Genomic DNA, 19,164 nt, shown 5'->3' with positions numbered 1-19,164 from the left:
CAGGCTGTGCCAGGGGAGGTTTAGGCTGGAGGTTAGGAGGAAGTTTTACACAGAGAGAGTGATTGCCTATTGGAATGGGCTGCCTGAGGAGGTGGTGGAGTCACCATCACTGAAGGCATTCAGGAAGAGACTTGATAGGGTGCTTGGTTGCATGGTTTAGTTGGTTGGGTGGTGTTGGATGATAGGTTGGACATGATGATCTTGAAGGTCTCTTCCAGTCTGGTCTGGTCTATTCTATGAATTTATATTTTACTACAGTGGAATTGCCTGGAACTTCAGTGAAGTATTTGATACTTTAAAGAAATGTGAAGTCTATCTTATGTTGTATTAAAAAAAAAAAAGCTGAGGATTTATTATACCTGTTTAGGCCATCTTTAAGCACCAAGGATGTGTTTAGAGCTGTGGGAGCTGTATCAGGATTAATCTGCAAAGAAGTCAAGGTAGCGCTGAGTAGAAAGGAGAGAATCCTGAGGCAGTCTCTTAGCTACATCTTAAGAGAGTAGACATTGGCCTTTCTCCACACTTTAAGGTGTAAGCTATTTTTGGGATTCAAGTATGTAACTTCTGAAATGAATGTGTTCATTTAAAAAAAACCCAAACCAGCACTAAAACCTGTAATTTGCTGCTAGCAAAGTACTTGACTTAATAATCAGCTTGCTGAGTGTATTTTCCTGTCCTCTTCTGTTGATTGCTTGATTAGTGGAAGGATTAAAAATAAAACAAAGCTTCTTTTCTATTTGTTTCTGTTTATATGATGTGAGTTAAGAGAGCACAACTGCTTAACTGTTTTGTATCGTTATGGTTTTTGAATTTTGTGTAACTTCTGAAGTAAGGTGCACAGAGATTGATGCTTAATAAAAGTACTACCTGCAGGGGTCCCATCTTCTGTGAGCCTTTTTCTGTAGAGGGAAAAATGCCCGCTTTTGTTTGTCTTGGTTGTTTTAACACAATAACTATATTCTGACTTTCCTTTAAGGAACTTTCACAATTCAATTACCTAAGGAGATTCCTGGCCAGTATTTCGAGGGACTGGACATGCTGACATCTCTTTTAGCACCAAAGAAATCAAGATCAGCTAAGCCTCTAGTAGAAGAGATAGGTATGACAAATATTACCTTGTTTATATTAGTAATACATGTGTATAATGAAATAATTCTAGATCTACCTGGTGATATAGCTAGCAGGAACACATTATTTCTGTTTTTCTAGCCCAGAGTATGAGAAGGATGGGAATAAATCTGGAAGTATGGATAAGCATAGAAATGACTGTGGGGTAGGTGATATATATAGCACCTCTGTAGGCTTTATATTGCTCTGAAATACGCTTAACAGATGCTAATCCTCTGTAGATCTTTGTACCCCTCTAGTGGCTGTATCCTACATCACACACTTGAGTCTTCTGCTTCCCATACTCTGGCACAGCTGGACTCTCAGTTCAAGTGACAGCAGCTAGTTAAAACCATAGGTTCTGGTGGATGACTTGCTTAAGATCAGTATTTAACAGACAGGAATGTTTGGCTATCTGAGTTTAATTTTTTAATACTCAACCTTAAATTATTGATAATAGCACTTTGCTCCTGGCAGGGATCTTTTAACATCAAATTCTGACACTAGTGGAACCATTGTTTCAGTCTTTGAGGGAATATACTTCAAAGCTTTAGTGTTCCTGATTTTCACTTTTGAAAGCTGGAGCAGGACCTGTGGATTGCTGCTGTGAAGATGTCTGTATGACCCAGTGTTGTAGCTCCTGAGGGAGCTGGGATTGTTCAGCCTGGAGAAGAGAAGGATCAGGGGTGACCTCATTGCCCTCTACAACTACCTGAAAGGTGGTTGTAGCCAGGAAGGGGTTGGTCTCTTCTCCCAGGCAACCAGCACCAGAACAGGGGGACACAGTCTCAAGCTGTGCCAGGGGAGGTTTAAACTCGAAGTGAGGAGAAAGTTCTTCACCGAGCGAGTCGTTCGTCATTGGAATGTGCTGCCCAGGGAGGTGGTGGAGTCACCGTCCCTGGAGGTGTTCAAGAGGAGATTGGACGTGGCACTTGGTGCCATGGTCTAGTCATGAGGTCTGTGGAGACAGGTTGGACTTGATGATCCTTGGGGTCTCCTCCAACCTTGGTTATACTGTGATACTGTGATTACTGAAAAAATGGAGTAAAACGAGATGGGCTTATGGTGTGATCCATGCTTGCCTTTCTGTTACATCACGTACATGTTTCATGTAATGATTTTCTTTCCCTGACCATACAATGTATACAGCTGCCTCTGCTGACTTGTCTGAGGAGGAGGAAGAAGAATTTGACTGGGAAATAGAGCAGACCCCTTACAATGAAATTGCAGAAAGCACTCTACCACTACGGTACTGTTACGGATTTGGGAATTTGCGGTCAGGGGTGTTCCAGCGGCTGCAGGTAGAAGCATTTTTGCCTTTTTCCTGTCATGAAAGTTCTGGGTAACTTGTTGGGTGGGCTTCCTGCTTAATTCCATAGTCAGGAGAGAATCATTAGGTAGCTGTGACAGAATATTCTGCTTTTGCATGTAGTAGTACAGGCAAACCTTTGTTCTTGCAGAAGTAGGGGGTGGTTGAGGCTGAGTTTATTCTGTAGCAGAGTCAAGAGCCTGACCTGTTTCTGCAGTAACGTCAGTGTTAGAAAGGCCTGAGGGGGGTTCTTGGCAAAAATGGCTTCTGGAAGTGAGCTGCCATCGCTATCACAGTTCGGCTGCCTGTGAAGATGTGGAGGGAAGGCCTGGATGGAGTAGGCCACGTGCCAGGTGAATAGTTCTGGCAAGCTACAGTCTACAGAGGGTTAGCATTCTGCTGTTAACACTTTATATTTGGTATTGTCTTCCTAAATAAATTTTGTGTATCGTACCTGGGGCTTGGTCCTCTAAGTGTTGTTCCACTTGCAGGATGAGCTCAGTGATGTTATTGACATTAAGGATCCAGACCAAACTCCTGTAGAGGAACGTAGGAGGCAACGCCTGGCAGCTGAGGCTGCCAAGTTTGACCCTGACCATTACCTGTGAGTATTGACGTATTTCACTTTGTCAAGTGAAGGTACCTTGGTTGAAAAATACTCACTTTTTCTCTTCATAAGTGATTGGATTTGAGATCACTTCTGGAAAGAATGGAATCACAGGATCATTGAGGTTGGAAAGGACATCTAAGGTCAGCAAGTCCAACCTACCCAACATCTCCGTGACCACTAGGCCATGTCCTGAAGTGCCACCTCCATTTGTTTCTTTTTAACACCTCCAGGGATGACGACTCCACTACATCCCTGGGCAGGCTGTTCTTTGTCTCATCACAGCAGGCCTTAGAGGATATTTGTAAGCAGTGTCTTGTGTCAGTGTCACACTCATCTGTTTTGGGGTTCTCTACTGTTTCATTACTGCTTAAGTCTGTACCCAAGCAGAGACTGTTGTGACTGTTGCAGAAATTTGTTTCGTAGTCCGCCTCTTCAGATGAGTGGCCAGCTTATTTTGTGTTGTACATATCAGAACTTTGTTTTTCCCTGGTGAAACAAGCATTACTGAACCATTCTGGTCTGTAACTTCAAAATTATGAAGTTTTTTCTCTAGGCCACTTTGGGTTTTGCCTTCAGCTCCTGAAACTTTTTTCACAGTGGAATGAGAAAGAGTCCCTTTGTGCTTTGTATGACTTCTTGTTTTGTTTTTTTTCCTAGAGCTGATTTTTTTGAAGATGAAGCTATTCAGCATGTTTTAAAGTACAAACCATGGTGGATTGATGCTCATAAAAAAATGATAGCCTTGCAGAGAGAAAGTCATCAGGAACATGATGCTCAAACACTCGGTGAGAACAAGCATATATGTAGGCACACCCCCTCTGTTGCTTGGGTGGTAATTGCTGTGGTGATACTGTTTAGGTTATCATTCTTGAAGGAAAAATTATGGTTTTAACCTACTATTTTAGCTCTTAACTTTTATTCTTAGAGGAGTACTGTTACTTCTGTCCTCAGATAACATTTTTGTTTTCTCTGAATAGTTACGTGCTTTGAGACAGTTGGGCTTGGAGCACTTGGCTGTTGTTTACAAAGTGGTCATTTCCCTGGTAGTTATGTAGTGTATGAACTCTTTTTAATCTGCAGAACAGATTTTGGAGGTAACTGTTCCTAAAGGCCATTCTGGAATTTCAAGTGTCTGGGAAAAAAAAATTCCCCTTTAAGGGTATGCTGTAGTCTTTTGAGATTTTGGAAGAGCTGTCAGTGTCAGTAAGTCATGGTGTCTAAAATCAAATCAAACCCATCTTTGTGTAGTGATTGTAATAGCTAGAAAATAGGTCACTTATTGCTGGTGCTTATCAGCTCTTCACTTCAGAATTTTCAAGTAACTGTTCTCCCTTTCCTAGTTGTATTTTCAGTGGAAAAAGTAGTCAAGACTGGATTTTGTGCCTGCTTCCACATATGGTGCAGGCACTTCACAGCATGTTTTCAAAGAAACAGCTGTGGAAGATTGTGCTAATATGAGCCCTTATCTCTCTCTTCTGAAGGATGTTTTATTTACACAATGCAACAGAAGTTCAGGGTGTTTATTATTCTACTGCTATTTTTATGCATCTCAGAATTTTTTCAAAGGAAAATCTTTGTGTCCTCTCAGAATGGTTTAGATTAGTAGATGACCTTGTAACAACACTATTACCAGCCATCTGAGATTACCTTTCTGTACACAGTGACTGCAGGCAGCAGTGCAAGTTGCTGTTATGAGTTTTCTTTTATTGTCCTTTGTTCATTTCCTATGTCTGAAAATCCTCTATTCCTGAAGTAGATAATGATAATCCCTTCACCAGAAGTTCTTAACAAATATTAGTGCACTAATAATACCTTCACTTTCATATTTTCTACAGGAGAAGAACAATAAAATTTGGCTAACTTGTGTATTTTACTATGGGTGTAATCTGATCTTCATTACTGGGCTCTTTTCAGCCTCTCAAGTCAGAAATTGTTAATTACATTCATCATAAGCATTTGATTTAAAAGCATTGGACAAAGGTACAAGAGGCTTGAAAATATAATAATGAGGGGTTCTTTGTTTGTTTTTATCCATTCATTCCTCAGTAAATGAAACACTGCTAATGTTTGCCTGTGTTAAGAAGTATAATGAAAAGGGAGAGCTGCTGAATATGAGTTTTGTTGATAAAAAATGGGTTTACTCCAAAGTGAGATTCTGAAGGAAAATGCCCATATGTATGTGGCTGGGGTTTAAAGGCAAAACCAACAGACAAATTACTCAAAAAGCCTGCCAAACCTGCTAAGGAAAGTGAGGCAGAAAACTGGGCTACATGGAAGGTCATCTTTCTCTAAACCATTTGCTAGAGCAGATACATATGTCCTAAAGATGATTAAAAAAAATAAGTTTAGTCTGACCTTTGTACATCTGAGTGAAGAGGCTCCTGTAGTTCTGTGGATCTTTAGGAAATGAAAATAATGTAAGAGGCCATCTGTTGTTTGGGTTATATTAATGACAACAGCCCACCCTTAGAAAAGAACTCAGTTTTGGTAATGTTCTTACTGCTCTTTGTGTGGCAGCAGCTTCTGGGGATGGTGAGCAGCTGAATGGGGATCTGAAACTGTTGAAGGTCCTAAAGCTGAGTGAGTTGTGGTGAACAAAACCACCATGAGAGGGAGTACAGGTTCCACTTGAAGGTCTCTTATGTATGGAAATACAAAAGGGCAGGCAGGAGGTGGGTCTGGGGTGTTGGACCTGGAATCTAATCATCAACAAGATGAATTCCCTGTGGCTTTGTGGTGCTTTTATGCTCTGTCCAATCCAAGGGCCAGCTAGTCTGAGTTACAGATTTAAGAACCCTTAGAAGCTGGAGGCAGTTTGACTGAATATCTGCATTCATATGCACTGCAGCATTCTTGCTTGGTAAGTGGAAGTGACATAGCAAAGGCATGTAAAAGAAAAAAGGACTGTGCCAAATGAAGGACCTTCTTTACTTGAGAAATCTCATGTTATTTCCACTAGCACTGGGGAGCAGTCTGCCTGCATTAAGCCAAGATGTTGCTATTCAGCTGGAAGGACAAGCAGGCTGTCGCTGGTATTAGAGTGTGGTTGTAGTAAGGAGCCTTTGAATGCTAGTGTTTAGCTATAAAAAGCCAAAGGGTACTCAAGCACAGAAGCTCTGGAGACTCCAATGTTATATGTATTGCACTATGTTTCAGGGTGTTTCATGAAGTGATATGTGCTGATTCTTTGAGCCTCTGTTACGCACACATTGCCCTGCAGGTAGGTGTGAGGTCAAACCTTTTGTCTTCTAGAAATCAGATACAAATGTCCCCTGTTTACTTTTGAACCTCTTTAAGGGCATAGAGGAGGAGGAGTTGAAACCTTTGTGCAGTTTCTTTTTATTCTTTATGTAAAAGAGCCAGGAAGTGAGGAGTACCTAGATTTCTCACTCTTCCTGAGTCCCAAATTTGTGTAGGATTTCTTACTTTCCCTGAGTTCTGAATTTCTGTTAAGGAAAACATCTAAAATAAGGCAATTCCCATCACGAAAGATGATGGAGACTTTAAAGCATACTGCTTATGGAGAGACTTAAATACCAGGGTGTTTAAAACGTGTGCAACTCACAGCAGGTGCACTGCCACGGCCAGCTTGCAGAATTAGTTGTCTATCCTATGTTAAGGAAGGTTTTAGTTCTGATTGTGTGTGCTGTCTGAAGCTGTTACATGAGAGCATGGAAAATGAGAGAGGTGATGAAAATCACATAGTGTCAGATGTGCAGCACTGTGTGCTGGGGATGTCCACCCCCCTCAAACATGAAAGGATGTAACTTTTCAGAGGGTTGTTTATTGAAATTGAATGACTGGTAAGACAAGTTAGAAATGGTAATGCTAAAGCTGATAGTAAATCTACTATTGGGGTATTTGCACTAGAATTTGACAACACCTTTAGAGTTCCTGCATTTTGTGCTCTGTTACTGCTGCCTTTGGGACAGTCCCCATCTACACTCTATGGAATCAAGAATAGGGAACTGACTCCTCAAGTTACTACACAGACAAATGAGTTTAGTGTGGGAAAGTGATATAAAAAATTAACAGGTTCCTTAGGTTTCAAATATCTTTAGAGATGCATCTGCCTGGATGCATTCCTGTGTGATCTATTCTAGGTGATCCTGCTGTGGCATGGAGGTTGGACTTGATGATCTTTTGGGGTCCCCTCCAACCCCTAGCGTTCTGTGGTTCTGCGATCTTTCCTTACTCAGAAACACTGAATGAAGAATCATTTTTGGGTTTCTCTTTCTGCTGATTTATACTGATGTCCTTTTGGTCCTTTATCTTCATTGGTTTCTTGGAACCAAAAACTTGATTACTTTTGTCTTTATAATGTCTTTGGCTGCAAGGAACAATTAGAAATACAGATTGCTGGAGGTTTGTTTGTTTTTTTTTTTTTCTTTTTGCATGGCATTAAGTGAAGATTTTGTGTGGTTGATTACCGCTTTTGCTCTCTTGCTTTCATTCCTGGTTATTCTCTCTTTTGTTTTTATATCATCAGGGTTTTTTTTTAATGTCTCATTACCAAATATTTTTTTCAGATCAGCTCTTTTCATTAGCATTTAAAGTCTTCAGCCTTCAAGTCCTTACCTTGAATCTATTTTTATTTAACCTTTTAACTTCTTCTCCAGCTTGTGTGCATGGTGTGTGTATTTTGTCATCTTTTAATTTCTTCTTTTATTGTCTTAAGTGTCTCTTTTGTTTGTCCTTTTTAACATTTTATTGTACACTGTCTCTTCTTGCCCTTTGTGGGGCTTTGTTGTAGTCTTGTTACTGCCTTTGCAGTATTGCTGAGGGATCAGAAGAACTGGAGAGCAAAAGTCACCATTGTGAATGTAGCAAAGTATCACTTTTGGAGTGGACATTTCTGAAGCTGAATGGCCCAGATTTTATTCATAGTTACACTGTCTAATGCAAGTCAAGTAATACTCCATAAAGCCTCTCTAATTGCACAGCCTTTCCTGCGAGGGAATAAAACTTCTGGAAAGCTTGCTTTCTGCTGCTGCTGAACATTAGAGTCTTGTTTCTACAAATTCCAGATGAAAGGTTTTTGTATTTTGTAACAGTCACGTTCAACTTGGTTAAAAGTTCATTTCTACTCTACTTCAAATTGCACAACTGTAAGAACTCCTTTTTGAGGTAACACAATCTTCAAAGGCTCAGCCTGACATATGTATTTAATATAACATTGATATGCTCCAGGGGTAATTTGTTTTCTTTAAGGTAACCTGTCATGCTTCCAAATGACCATTCCTTCTTGCTGATCTCTTTAGAGAATGAGAAACAATATCTTTTTAAAGATCCACCTTTCAGTAGGGCTCTGCTCAGATACATACCATAACTGGTAGATTCATAAGTTTAAGATGAATCACTTTCCTTTTTTTATCAGATTTCTGCAATTGTTCTGTCTCCCTGTTATATTCAGTCTTCCAGGCCTTTGCAGTGTGTGTACCTCCCTGGCACTGTTCTGCTACAGTCCAAGTATTTTTTCTTGTGGGGAAAGATTGCCTCTTTATTCATGCAAAATTCTTGCCATAGAAATGATAGATCTCTATTGTAAAGCATCTCGGATCTTAAGAGGTAAGAAGAGTAAGACATGGAAGAAAGAATGATGTGTGATTTTGATCTGGTTTATAGGAAGTGCAGAGTTGTTGAAGAATAATGACAAAAACTAGTTTCAAGGGAGTTGTGAGGTCTAGGAAAGACTGTCCCAGTCCAGTGACTTTATGGAGAATGGCTGGAGGAAGAAAGTCAGAAATGGTAGGGAGGATATGTGCTGTAAAGGTTGATTTAAGAATTGGAGAAGAATGGGAAAAAAAGATGGCATGTGAGGGTATTTCTTCCATGGATGGAAGAAAAGATATTTGTGGAGGAGCTAAAATGTGAATGGAAGAATTGTAAAGAAAAGGGTGGGATGGACAAATCAGACTTGACCGATTGTAGTTCAGAGTGAGTATAGATGTGGAGACTGCTTTATTTGTAGGACATTTAGTTCACCTCTGGAAGAAATGGGGCTTGTCTGATCACAGTCTCCTTGATAGAGCTTTAGGGGTTCTTAAAGCTGGCCATGTCCTACAAGTTCTGCAGAACTGGCCCCACACACAAGCAAGGGAATGCTTTTATTGACCCTTCAGTGCTATCTTTTTAAAAGTTGTAGAGTCCACAGGAAGAATGTATTACCAGTGTCAGTACTGTGGAAAGTTTTAGGGGGAAATGCTGATCCTAAGCAAAGCCTTTGGGCATCTTTCTAGTCAGAGTAGTGCTGCCTTTCCTTTTTTATTTTCAAGCTCTTCTTAGGAAGAACTTGAATTGTTTCCTACTGATTAAAATCAATAGGTAGCCAACTAATCTGCTGTCTACTGACTAATCTCCTGTTTTAACTGGTGTTGCTGATTGTTTACCTTACAAGCATAGAAGTACACATTTAAAACCTTTAACACTGTAGCATAGTATTTTAGTTAACATTAAAGGGGAAAAAAAAGAGGGGAGATAACCCAGTTCTGCTTAGATACTTTCTTTTGAGATCTGTGGTACTCAAGACCTTCCTTGACAGGACTGTGAGCCAAGACTCTGCTCTCACCAACTGATGGACCAACTGATTATCAGAGATCCTTCCTGACATACTCATCTGTAATTCACTAAGTCTGACCACTGAGTCAGCTATCTGTCTTGATAACACATTTTATCTAAGTGCCCTTAACACATTTAGAACCCTAAGAGCCATAGCAGTCTTGAGATACAGATCTCTCACTGGCTTGATTTAAGTGATGGGATCAGCAGTGTGAAGTATCAGACTGTAAGAAAACAACCTCTAGCTGTCAGACCTCATCCTCCCCTTTGGAGATTAAACTGTGCTTCATTGACAGCTGGGTACTGTAGGGCAATTTGCAATAGGTTTATTTGAACATGAGGGATGACTAGTTGGAGTAAAGGAGGTGGTTAAAAGTGGTAATTGCTGTAGTATCATCTAACAGTAACTTTATGTATGAGATGGATTTGATTCCTTTAGTAACACATATTAATACACAGTCATGATTTAGGCCTTGACAAATGTATGAAACATTTTAAAATCTAACTTAAGGAGAACTTGCAAATTTAAGTGCTTTAAGTAGCAGCAAATGCTGCTTTGCATTAGGCGACTATTGTTCGATAAAACATTAACACGAGCGCAGAAAAGAGTACAGGCTTTATAGCACAGAAAATGTAATAATTTTGCTTGCTTTGTTAATCTTATGCTATGTAGTCATTTTTGAACTGGGAAAACAAAAAGGTAGGTGGTAGTTTTGCTGTCTAGGAGTTCCAAGCATAGAGTCACAGAATTGTTCAGGCTGGGAAAGAACTAAATGATCATTAAGTCCAACCGTTAACCCAGCACCGCCAAATCTGCTGCTGAACCATGTCCCTCAGCGGCATATCTACGTATCTTTTAAATCCCTTCGGAGATGGGGACTCCACCACTGCCCTGGACAGCCTGTTCTAAGACCTGACAGCCCTTTGAGTAAAGAAACTTCCTAACATCCAGCCCTAACCTCCCCTGGTGCAACTTGAAGTGGTTTTCTCTCATCCTGTCGTTGCTACTTGAGAGAAGAGACCAACACCCACCTTACTCCAAACTCCTTTCAGCGAGTGAGAATCTCCCCTGCGACTCCTTTTCTTTAGGCTAAACAACCCCAATTCCCTTAGCTGTTCCTCATGAGACTTGCGCTCTGGACCCTTAACCATCTTTGTTTGCCTTCTCTGGACACACTCCAGCACCTTAATGTCTTGAATAATTTATTACTCAAAAGCTTTAGGGAATGGCTAGATATTTATTTGTAAAATTGGAGTATTTTCTCCAGAGAGAGAAATGTTATTTAGAACACCTGGCACTTTGCAGTGAGTTAATGAACATCTTGTAAAATCTATCTGTGGGAATTGTCTGATATGCCTCTTGTTTACTGTTGTGTAACAGATTGCACTTCCTGTGTTTGTGGTCCAGTTGTTTGTGTTGTGATGCTTCAGAGAGTTTGCCTTTTAGAGGAAGGAAACTTTTTCTCCTATGTTTTATGAGCTTCTCTAGGAGTTTCTTTTGCTTTCTGCTTAGGAGGGAGCTATGGTTGGCATTTATATGTTCCTCTAGAATGTGGATTTGGGAGAATCTGAGAAATGCTTGTTGTTAAAACTTCAGAATTATTCGTTATTTTTGCTATCTTTATTGGACCATTTCTTCTCTCTGATAAGAGTGATTAATTTTGATCAGTTATGAGACAAAAACTTCAGGTTGTGGTTGCTGGTTCAGAAGAATGGATTCTCACTAGTGGGTCAAGTGCTGAATATTATGAGTTTCAGAAGGAAAAGTTGTGTTCCTAATTCAGGTGCATCTTGGCGGCTGACTGCAGCAAGCACGTGGGGGTGGGTGTAGAAATAAGAGAGCTGACCTGTTTAATGGCTCTTCTGTCTGTGATAGATTCTTCTGTGCTTTCAAGGAATTACATAGCTGCTTTGTTACAAACTTCTTTATTCCTGCAGTCATCAGAAGTGTTTTCAGGCTTCGTGAATTTGATCTGTAGTGGTCTTTGCTAAAAACTTCTGCCTGTTTGCTTTTCTGATTTTCTTTTCCACCTTCCGCCTCAGAGCCTTGCTTCTCCTTTGTGCTTCTCTTCAGGGTGAAAGTGCCACTTGAATATGATTTTAGAACAAACTGTGTTGTGGAGAGGGTTTTCTAGTGAAAACTAGCTGAAATGGGAAATGCCTTTTCTCTTTCCAATTGGGCATTCAAACTGTAAGCACCCCGTTGTGATACCTCATTAAACCACCCTCCTGTAGCAACACACAAACTGGTTCTCTGTCTTTCAGAAATAATTATTACCTTTTTTCAAATGTGCTGCAACACTGCACATCTGGTTTTATGAAGGATTCTGATATGAATGGCAGAGGTGAGTCACTGAAGAATCAGTGCCATTTGAGAACTTACAAATGTGCTGGTAGAATCTATATTCATCACCTGTATTTGTGATTTAAGGGCTAATACTGAACTGCATTGCATTAACAGAAAAGCAGAGTTCGAGCTGCCATAGTCTTGCTCAATTGTCACTTTGTGCTGGATCATGGTGAGTGGAAGAAATTGGCTTTCTTGAGGTGATATAAAAGCTGGAATTTCCTTTTTATTTTTTTTCTGTGGGAGCATGTAAATAAATGGATCTGGCTCGATGCCAAAGAAATGTTTAGCTCATCAAGAGGTTTCCATCGGAATTTAAATCAAGGTTTTCATGGTTAGGAAGCTGATGGAAACATTAAAAAAAGTTCATAAAGGAAAACATTTGAAAATGTTTTGCTTAATTTGTAATTTTCTGTCTGGAGATGAGGTGTGTGCATATGTACATGCCTTTGGCATCACAAGCATTTCTTTCAAAACATGTAATAAAATTAGAAAGCTTGGAGGAAGCTCCTGGGATGAAGACCACATGTCTGACAGGCAGACTGTGTCCCTGAGAATGGATTGTGTGAAATGATGATGAGCAGTGTTTAAGGAGAAACATCTATAAGCACACTTGCAATCATCATCCTAAAGATAGAGGAATGTGCAAGGGGTAAAAAGGAACTTGGCTTAGTAGCAGTTGTAGCCTTTTCTTTCTGTAACTGTGCCGTAACACGCACCCCCTCCAAGGATTTAAATGCTTGTGTCCCAGGGGTCCAAGGTTATTCCCAAATGGCTCATGCAGCTGAGAAAAAAGCTGTGAGAGAGTCTGCAGAAAAATAAGAGCAGTATAATTGCAGGTAGGATTGCTGAAACAGGACCTTTGATAGCTCAGAGATTCCAGAGGCAAATACCAATGCAAAGACATAAAATCCTAAACTGGAAAAACTGGGAATCAAGTGTGTGGGAATTGTTGGGTTATCAGGTTGAGTTGTTAGCACTGATGAAGCTGGTGGAAGGTGACAGCTCGGCGGTGTTCAAGGATCTGTCTCAGGGAGCCACAAGGACTTAACCCTTCCCAGCTGCCTGCCTGGCTAGAGAGGACTCTTCAGGTGCTTTATCAGGGGTGATGAACAGGTTAATACTTAGCCAGTATCACATGCTCATCTTGGTGTTAACCATTAATTGTTCTACATGTTACTACATCTTGCCTGCAGCTTTTCTCTGCCCCAGCCAAGTGTGCCAGAAAGTAATGACTCAAAGGGGTGATAAAAGAATAATTGAAGGGAATTTCAGTATTAATTGTAAGGTTTGGGGTTTGAGCCCACTCCCCCTTAGAATAAACAATTAAAATTCAATTAGTTAAGGAGTATATCTTGTCTCTACCTCTGGCACATAGGGTTTCTTTTGAGAGTGTAAATGAGTTCCTGTCCTCAGAGAAGTCTCGTTCAGTGACTGGTATTTTATACTCGGGTTGGCTCCAGTGTTACTGGTGCTCTGACAAACTGTGGATTGGGACTTCCTCAATGCAACAAAGCATCAACTGTCAACCTAGTAACAATTCTTTCTCCTGTCAACTTACCTTGTTCCTGTAAATTTCTTCTGTGATGTGACTAGAAATGTGCTCACTACATCTCTCCCATTGAGCAGATCAGAGCCTATTGACACGGAACACCTGCACTGCATGCAGCCTGGGTGAAAATCTCTTAGCTCTGGCTTCTGGCTGTTTTAATTGTACTAAATGGCTCCTTGATTTACTTCAAGTTTTTAGACATGGCTTCTAGTCAGTTATCTACTTCATCTCTACTGCTATTTCAAGACAATTCTGTCATCCTTTCTGAAGTGTTTGAAGTGTTCTTCAGAAGGTTACCATTCAGCGTTCAATATCAATGCCCATACTTTCTAGAGGAATATTTTGATGCATTGCCACAGCATGCCAGCTTTGTTGATGCATCCCAAAGAGCAAGTACTGGGTAAGAAGGTTTTTTTTGGGTTGGCTCAATATAGCCATTCCTAACTAGGTGAGGTACACTGAAGATAAGCAAAAAGTGATGGTGACTGATGGTGGTTACCATAGGTCATTGGAAAGGAGATGCAGCTGTCATGCCAGTGTTGGTGGGTGTCGGATTTTGAACCTTCTTCAGTCTTCCTCAGACACTGGAAGGATATTATCAGACAGCATAAATTAAGCTGCTAAATCCTGAACAAAGCTCCTAAATCAAGCCTAGGTTATGAGTTGAAATTCAGAGATTCATAGAATGGTTTGGGTTGGAAGCAACCTCAGCGATTGTCTAGTTCCAGCCCTGCTGCCGTGGGCTCAATTGGTGAGGCTTGGAAATACAGGATTGTACCTTTCCTTTCCCCCCCACCCCCTTCTTTTTCCTTTCTTTTTTTCTTCTTATTCTTGTTTCTTCCTCTTCTGTTTCTTCCATTTTTCTACAATTAGACTGAATGTGTTTGCTATCTTGTTTTCTTATTTTTATCCCATGCAGCGTGGACTTAAACTTCAGTTTACCAAGGTCCTGAATGTGCTTTTATATCTATATAAGACAGGCACCCACAGAAATCCTTGGCACTTTCAGAAAGGTTCAATAGTACCAATGTGTACATGCAGTACCTTGCAGGGCTGGAACTTGACTTTGAAAGGAATATATTAAGAGTTTAATCAAAGTGAAAACTGAAAGCAGGAACGATTTAGGCTTTTTGTTGAGTGATGAGTGACTTGTGATTAGTTATAGGCTTCTTTTTAAAGAGACTATTGAAGTAGTATTACCTCCTATTAAAATGAATGTGCCAGCTTTAAATTCATAATCAATTATCTTTTTACTTTTTATAGTTGTCTTCTCTGAGGAAGAGAGAGAGCAGATGAGGAAGTTCACAAATAAATCTTATCTTCTGGATAAAAGAAGCCGTCATCATGTATATCTTGGTTTAATTGATATCCTGCTGGCATATTGCTATGAAATCTGTGTCAATGAAGGAGACAAGAATGTAAGTAAAAAAAAAACACCCCAGACCATCAAAATTTAGTCTAAGGAACCTAGCTCTGGACTTTGTACTGACATTTAGGAAACTTGCCTTTTAAAGTGAACTTACCTCAAAGCATTAAAAATATATGATTGAGTAAGTTAAAATGAAAGACTTTGTATCTCTAGATTGAGCTCTTGGGATGTATGTGGGGTGGGTCCAGGGGAGGGCCAGGAAGATGATCAGAGGGCTGGAGTACCTTGCTTGTGAGGACATGCTCTGAGAATTTGGGTTGTTCAGCCTGAAGAAAAGGCAGCTTGGGGGAGACGTTAGGGTAGCCTTCTAGTACCTGAAGGGGGCCTGCAAGAAAGCCAGGAAGGGACTTTTTACAAGGGCTTGTAGTGAAAGGGTGAGAGGGAATGGAGTGAAGCTTGAGGAGGGCAGATTTAGACTGGAGATTAGGAAGACATTTTTTGCAGTGAGGGTGTAGAGAGACTGGAACAGGTTGCTCAGGGAGGTTGTGTTGCCCACTCTCTGGAGGTGTTCAAGGCCAGGGTGGATGAGGCCATGAGCACCCTGGTCTAGTGGAAGGTGTCCTGTGGCAGGGGGTTGGAACTAGATGATCTTTAAGGTCTCTTCCAACCTAAACCATTCTCTGGATCCATGAATTAATACAATTACAAAATACTACTTCTTGGCTGCATTTTACTTGTAGGAGAGGAGCAGAGTTGTGGGAGACTCCAGACCATTCTGCTTCCGTGATTTGGTTTCTGTCACAGTGTGTCTTGACTCAACTACATGCAGATCTCACAAAATAGTTGTTCTTTTTTATTGCTGGTTCTGGTTTTGGAGAAGTTCCATAATAGGTACCTGTCTCTGTAGTAACACCACTACTGCTTTGGATTCCAAGAAGAGATGGGAAATCATTGTCTGTAGGACTGAAATGATGTGTTCAGTGTTTTATATAGGTTACCTTTATATGCTTTTAACCAAACTGATTTTCCTAAGGGTTTTTTTTTTGGTGTGGTTTTGTTTGTATATATATTTTTTAAGCATATACACTGACTATAGGAAGTATTTCTTGAGGTATTCTGGAAACTAGAATGAGGCATTTTAAGGTGGTTGGGGTTTTTTTGTTTGTTTTTTTACTTGACACACATTTTAAAGAACAAAAAAAATCCAAATGCAGAGGAGTTTTCTCCTAGTATTCAAGCACTGAAGGGAAGTGGGAAGGCATGTTTCCATTTTCAGGATTCTGGTGTTTTCCCATCTCTTACACAAAGAGCAGCCAGCTTTATTTTGTGTTCTGCATCCAAGGTTTTTCACAGGAGATAAATAGCAGAATTTCAGAACTGATTCCCTGCTGTCCTTCGGAGAGCTTTTGTTTTTGAAATGGACTTGCTCCCCAGATACAACTTTGTGCCTAGCATCAACTCTGCTGATATTAATCAGTGGGATGTCTTCTCAGTGCTTTAGAACAAAATATTGAAACATAGAATCAAAACCATTCTATTCTAATCAGCCTGAATTGTGGGGCATGGGTTTTAAGAATGGCAGGCAAAATGTTCAGACCTGGACATAAAACATTTTAATAACACTGTTATTCAGCAGAATAATTTGGCATGGTGGTTGTATCATGTGTTGGTGCTGCACAAAATTGCAAAAACTTGAAGAACACAGTTGTACAATTCTTTGCAGCAACTGTGTGGTAGATGTGGAGAAAACACAGTGGCTTTTTTCCCCCCCTTTTTAATATTTTTGGTGGGTTTTTGTTTTGTTTCCACCCCCCCACACACACTCTTTTAATAGGAAAACCAAGACGTTCAGGCCGCACAAATCTTTACTTGAGCCAGGATTACAGATGAAGGCTTCCTGGCTTTTTGCCCTGCTCATCCCACTAGACCACAGTACCACAGAAATACTGTGAATCTGTCACACTTCAAGAATAATGACATTTTACATGTACTGCTGGCTTTAGGACCCTCTCCGAAGGCCAGAATTCTTGAGCTGTTTTCAGGAACCAAGGCATTTTAGCTTGAGCTTTGTTGATTTTAAATTTCTGTTTTTTTGGTGAAAAGGGACAGAATTCCACTAAAATACTATTTTCTGTGATTGCTGTTACATTTTAAAGGCTTTTGCTGCATGGGCTAGATACTCCCAGCATGGAAATCAAATCCGTTATTTAACATCTGCATTGCAATATAACTTTTAATGCTGTCCTGTGGCCATTTGAATGCACATAATATAATTACTGCCTCATATTCACAAAGGTTCTTAAATTGCTGCCAGAATGTTATCTTAAATAGTTTGCCAGCAGTCTTGAATGTTGAATTGGATAATACTTGTTTTATGGTCTTCTCTTAAATTCAGGTTGAATCATCTTGGAACATCAGGAAACTGAGTGCAACGTTGTGCTGGCTGGAGGTGAGTTCAAACTTAAAGCTTTGCATTGTGTTTGCTGGATTGGTTTTGGTATTTTATATTGCTTTTGTGGAAAGTTTGTTGGCATTGAAGATGACTTAAGTATGTTGTTTTTATAATAAATATTACAAGAAACCGACTCTGACATCTGGGCTTAGGAGCCTGGAATATGAGCTCTCACCTGTCTGGGTGCTGGGCTGCCTTCTGGCCCACTCTGGAGGAGTTAAAGATAGGCACAAATTGAAAGCTGCTTGTATGCATGCTGTCCCTAGCTCTTGGGCTTGATTCACAAGTTCTGACCTTTAATTAGGAAGTAACTGTAATTATTCATCCCATATGTCCACTGTACATGCATGCAACTCCATCCTTAGGGCAAGAAAATACAGCCTTCTGTCTCCTTGATCAAAAGTCACGGATACACCTTCCCATTGAACTGGCTAAAGTGTGTTGAAATAGAAAGGGCATAAAGGGCTTGAAAGCAGGCAGTGTAATTTCTTAGTGTGCTTGTGTTGGGTCCTACCTCAGATACAGGTTTTAATAACTTTTGGAGGTGGCAGGCCTTAATAAAGCAGCCTGTTGTTTGCCTCTGGGGGTTTTGACTGCTGAGCCTTTTTTCAGCCTTTCTAGTTCATCATTCTGCACTTCTAGCTTGCACTTCATCTGAAAATCAGGTGGCTTCTGGCTTCTTTTCCATTCTGATGTGTGTCTTCCAAGATTTCTGGTAGTGGCAGAAGAGAAGGCTTCAGGGAGACCTTAGAGCAGGCTTCGGGTACCTGAAAGGGGTCTACAAGAAAGATGGGAAGGGACTTTTTGCAAGGGCTTGGAGTGATAGGATGAGAGGGAATAGAGTGAAGCTGGGGAGGGCAGATTTAGACTGGAGATAAAAAGAAATTCTTTCCAGTAAGGGTGGTGAGACACTGGAACAGGTTGCTCACAGAGGTTGTAGATGCTCCCTCCCTGAAGGTGTTCAAGGCCAGGCTGGATGAGGCCTTGAGCAACCTGGTCTAGTGGAAGTTGTCCCTGCCCATGGCAGTGAGGTTGAAACTAGAGGATTTCCAAGTTCCCTTCCAACCCAACCCATTCTTTGAATCTAGGAACTGGTTTCCCAGTTCTGTTAGTTTTATTTGCAGTTGAATGTTCTGCAGTAGCAACAGAGGAGTGCAACTGAAATGTGGCGATTGCCTTAACTCTTGAATTTGTCTCAGATCCATAGCCAAACACAGAGAAGGAGTTTGCTGCATGTGCTTATCCTATAATCTAGCAGCTCTTGGCGCAGCCTGTGCCAACAGTATATTTCACACCCAGAAAATTCAGTCTCCTGGCACCAAGCTGTTAATAGCTATATCTGTTCTACAAACCATGTAGAGGCGGGTGTTTTCATCAATCTGTAAACAAAATTGCCTCAGCTATAGTTTGTTTGAACTGACTGCCATTTTGCTGTGCATGACATCTACACACCTTAGACTCTAAATATTAAATGATAAAACATAAATGATTCAGGTGCTTGCTGGTGATCCATTAAAGTGAAGAAACAAAAAATGGGTTGGGGTAGTCACATAATGCCAAAAAGTGCTGGCTGTCAGCAAAGTGGTTTTAGTAAGTTTAATAAATGGAGGGCTCAAGACAAAATGGGTGGTTTTATTTGAATTCATAAATGGTAAGTTCTGTCTTGAAAAGTGAAAGCTGGGAAGGAAATTACTCTCTTAAAGTCCTTAACTCATTAATGCCTCTGGCCTGAGTAAATTAGAGGCCTTCCTCACTCGTAAAGGAGGACGATGAACTACTTTCCCTAGGCAGATGTATTTATCCCTTGAATATCTGTCATTTTCATGAAAGGCAGAGTCATGTATAATTTTTAAAGATCTT

At 40.5% G+C, this 19,164-nt stretch overlaps 1 protein-coding gene across 1 annotated transcript in view; it reads left to right on the top strand.

The window, feature by feature from the left end:
• The window catches only part of SHQ1 (SHQ1, H/ACA ribonucleoprotein assembly factor), a 56,887-nt gene that overhangs the window by 1,883 nt on the left and 35,840 nt on the right, over positions 1 to 19,164 (top strand). The window contains exons 3-8 of the mRNA XM_009909078.2: positions 977 to 1,099; positions 2,257 to 2,408; positions 2,908 to 3,020; positions 3,684 to 3,811; positions 14,747 to 14,901; positions 17,248 to 17,301. Of these exons, the coding sequence (XP_009907380.2) occupies positions 977 to 1,099; positions 2,257 to 2,408; positions 2,908 to 3,020; positions 3,684 to 3,811; positions 14,747 to 14,901; positions 17,248 to 17,301 (725 nt within the window). The remainder of the gene's footprint in view (positions 1 to 976; positions 1,100 to 2,256; positions 2,409 to 2,907; positions 3,021 to 3,683; positions 3,812 to 14,746; positions 14,902 to 17,247; positions 17,302 to 19,164) is intronic.

This window comes from Dryobates pubescens, chromosome 1 (genome assembly GCF_014839835.1).
Source record: "Dryobates pubescens isolate bDryPub1 chromosome 1, bDryPub1.pri, whole genome shotgun sequence".
Classification (NCBI taxonomy): domain Eukaryota; kingdom Metazoa; phylum Chordata; class Aves; order Piciformes; family Picidae; genus Dryobates; species Dryobates pubescens.
This window is presented reverse-complemented; position numbering and strand designations above follow the sequence as displayed.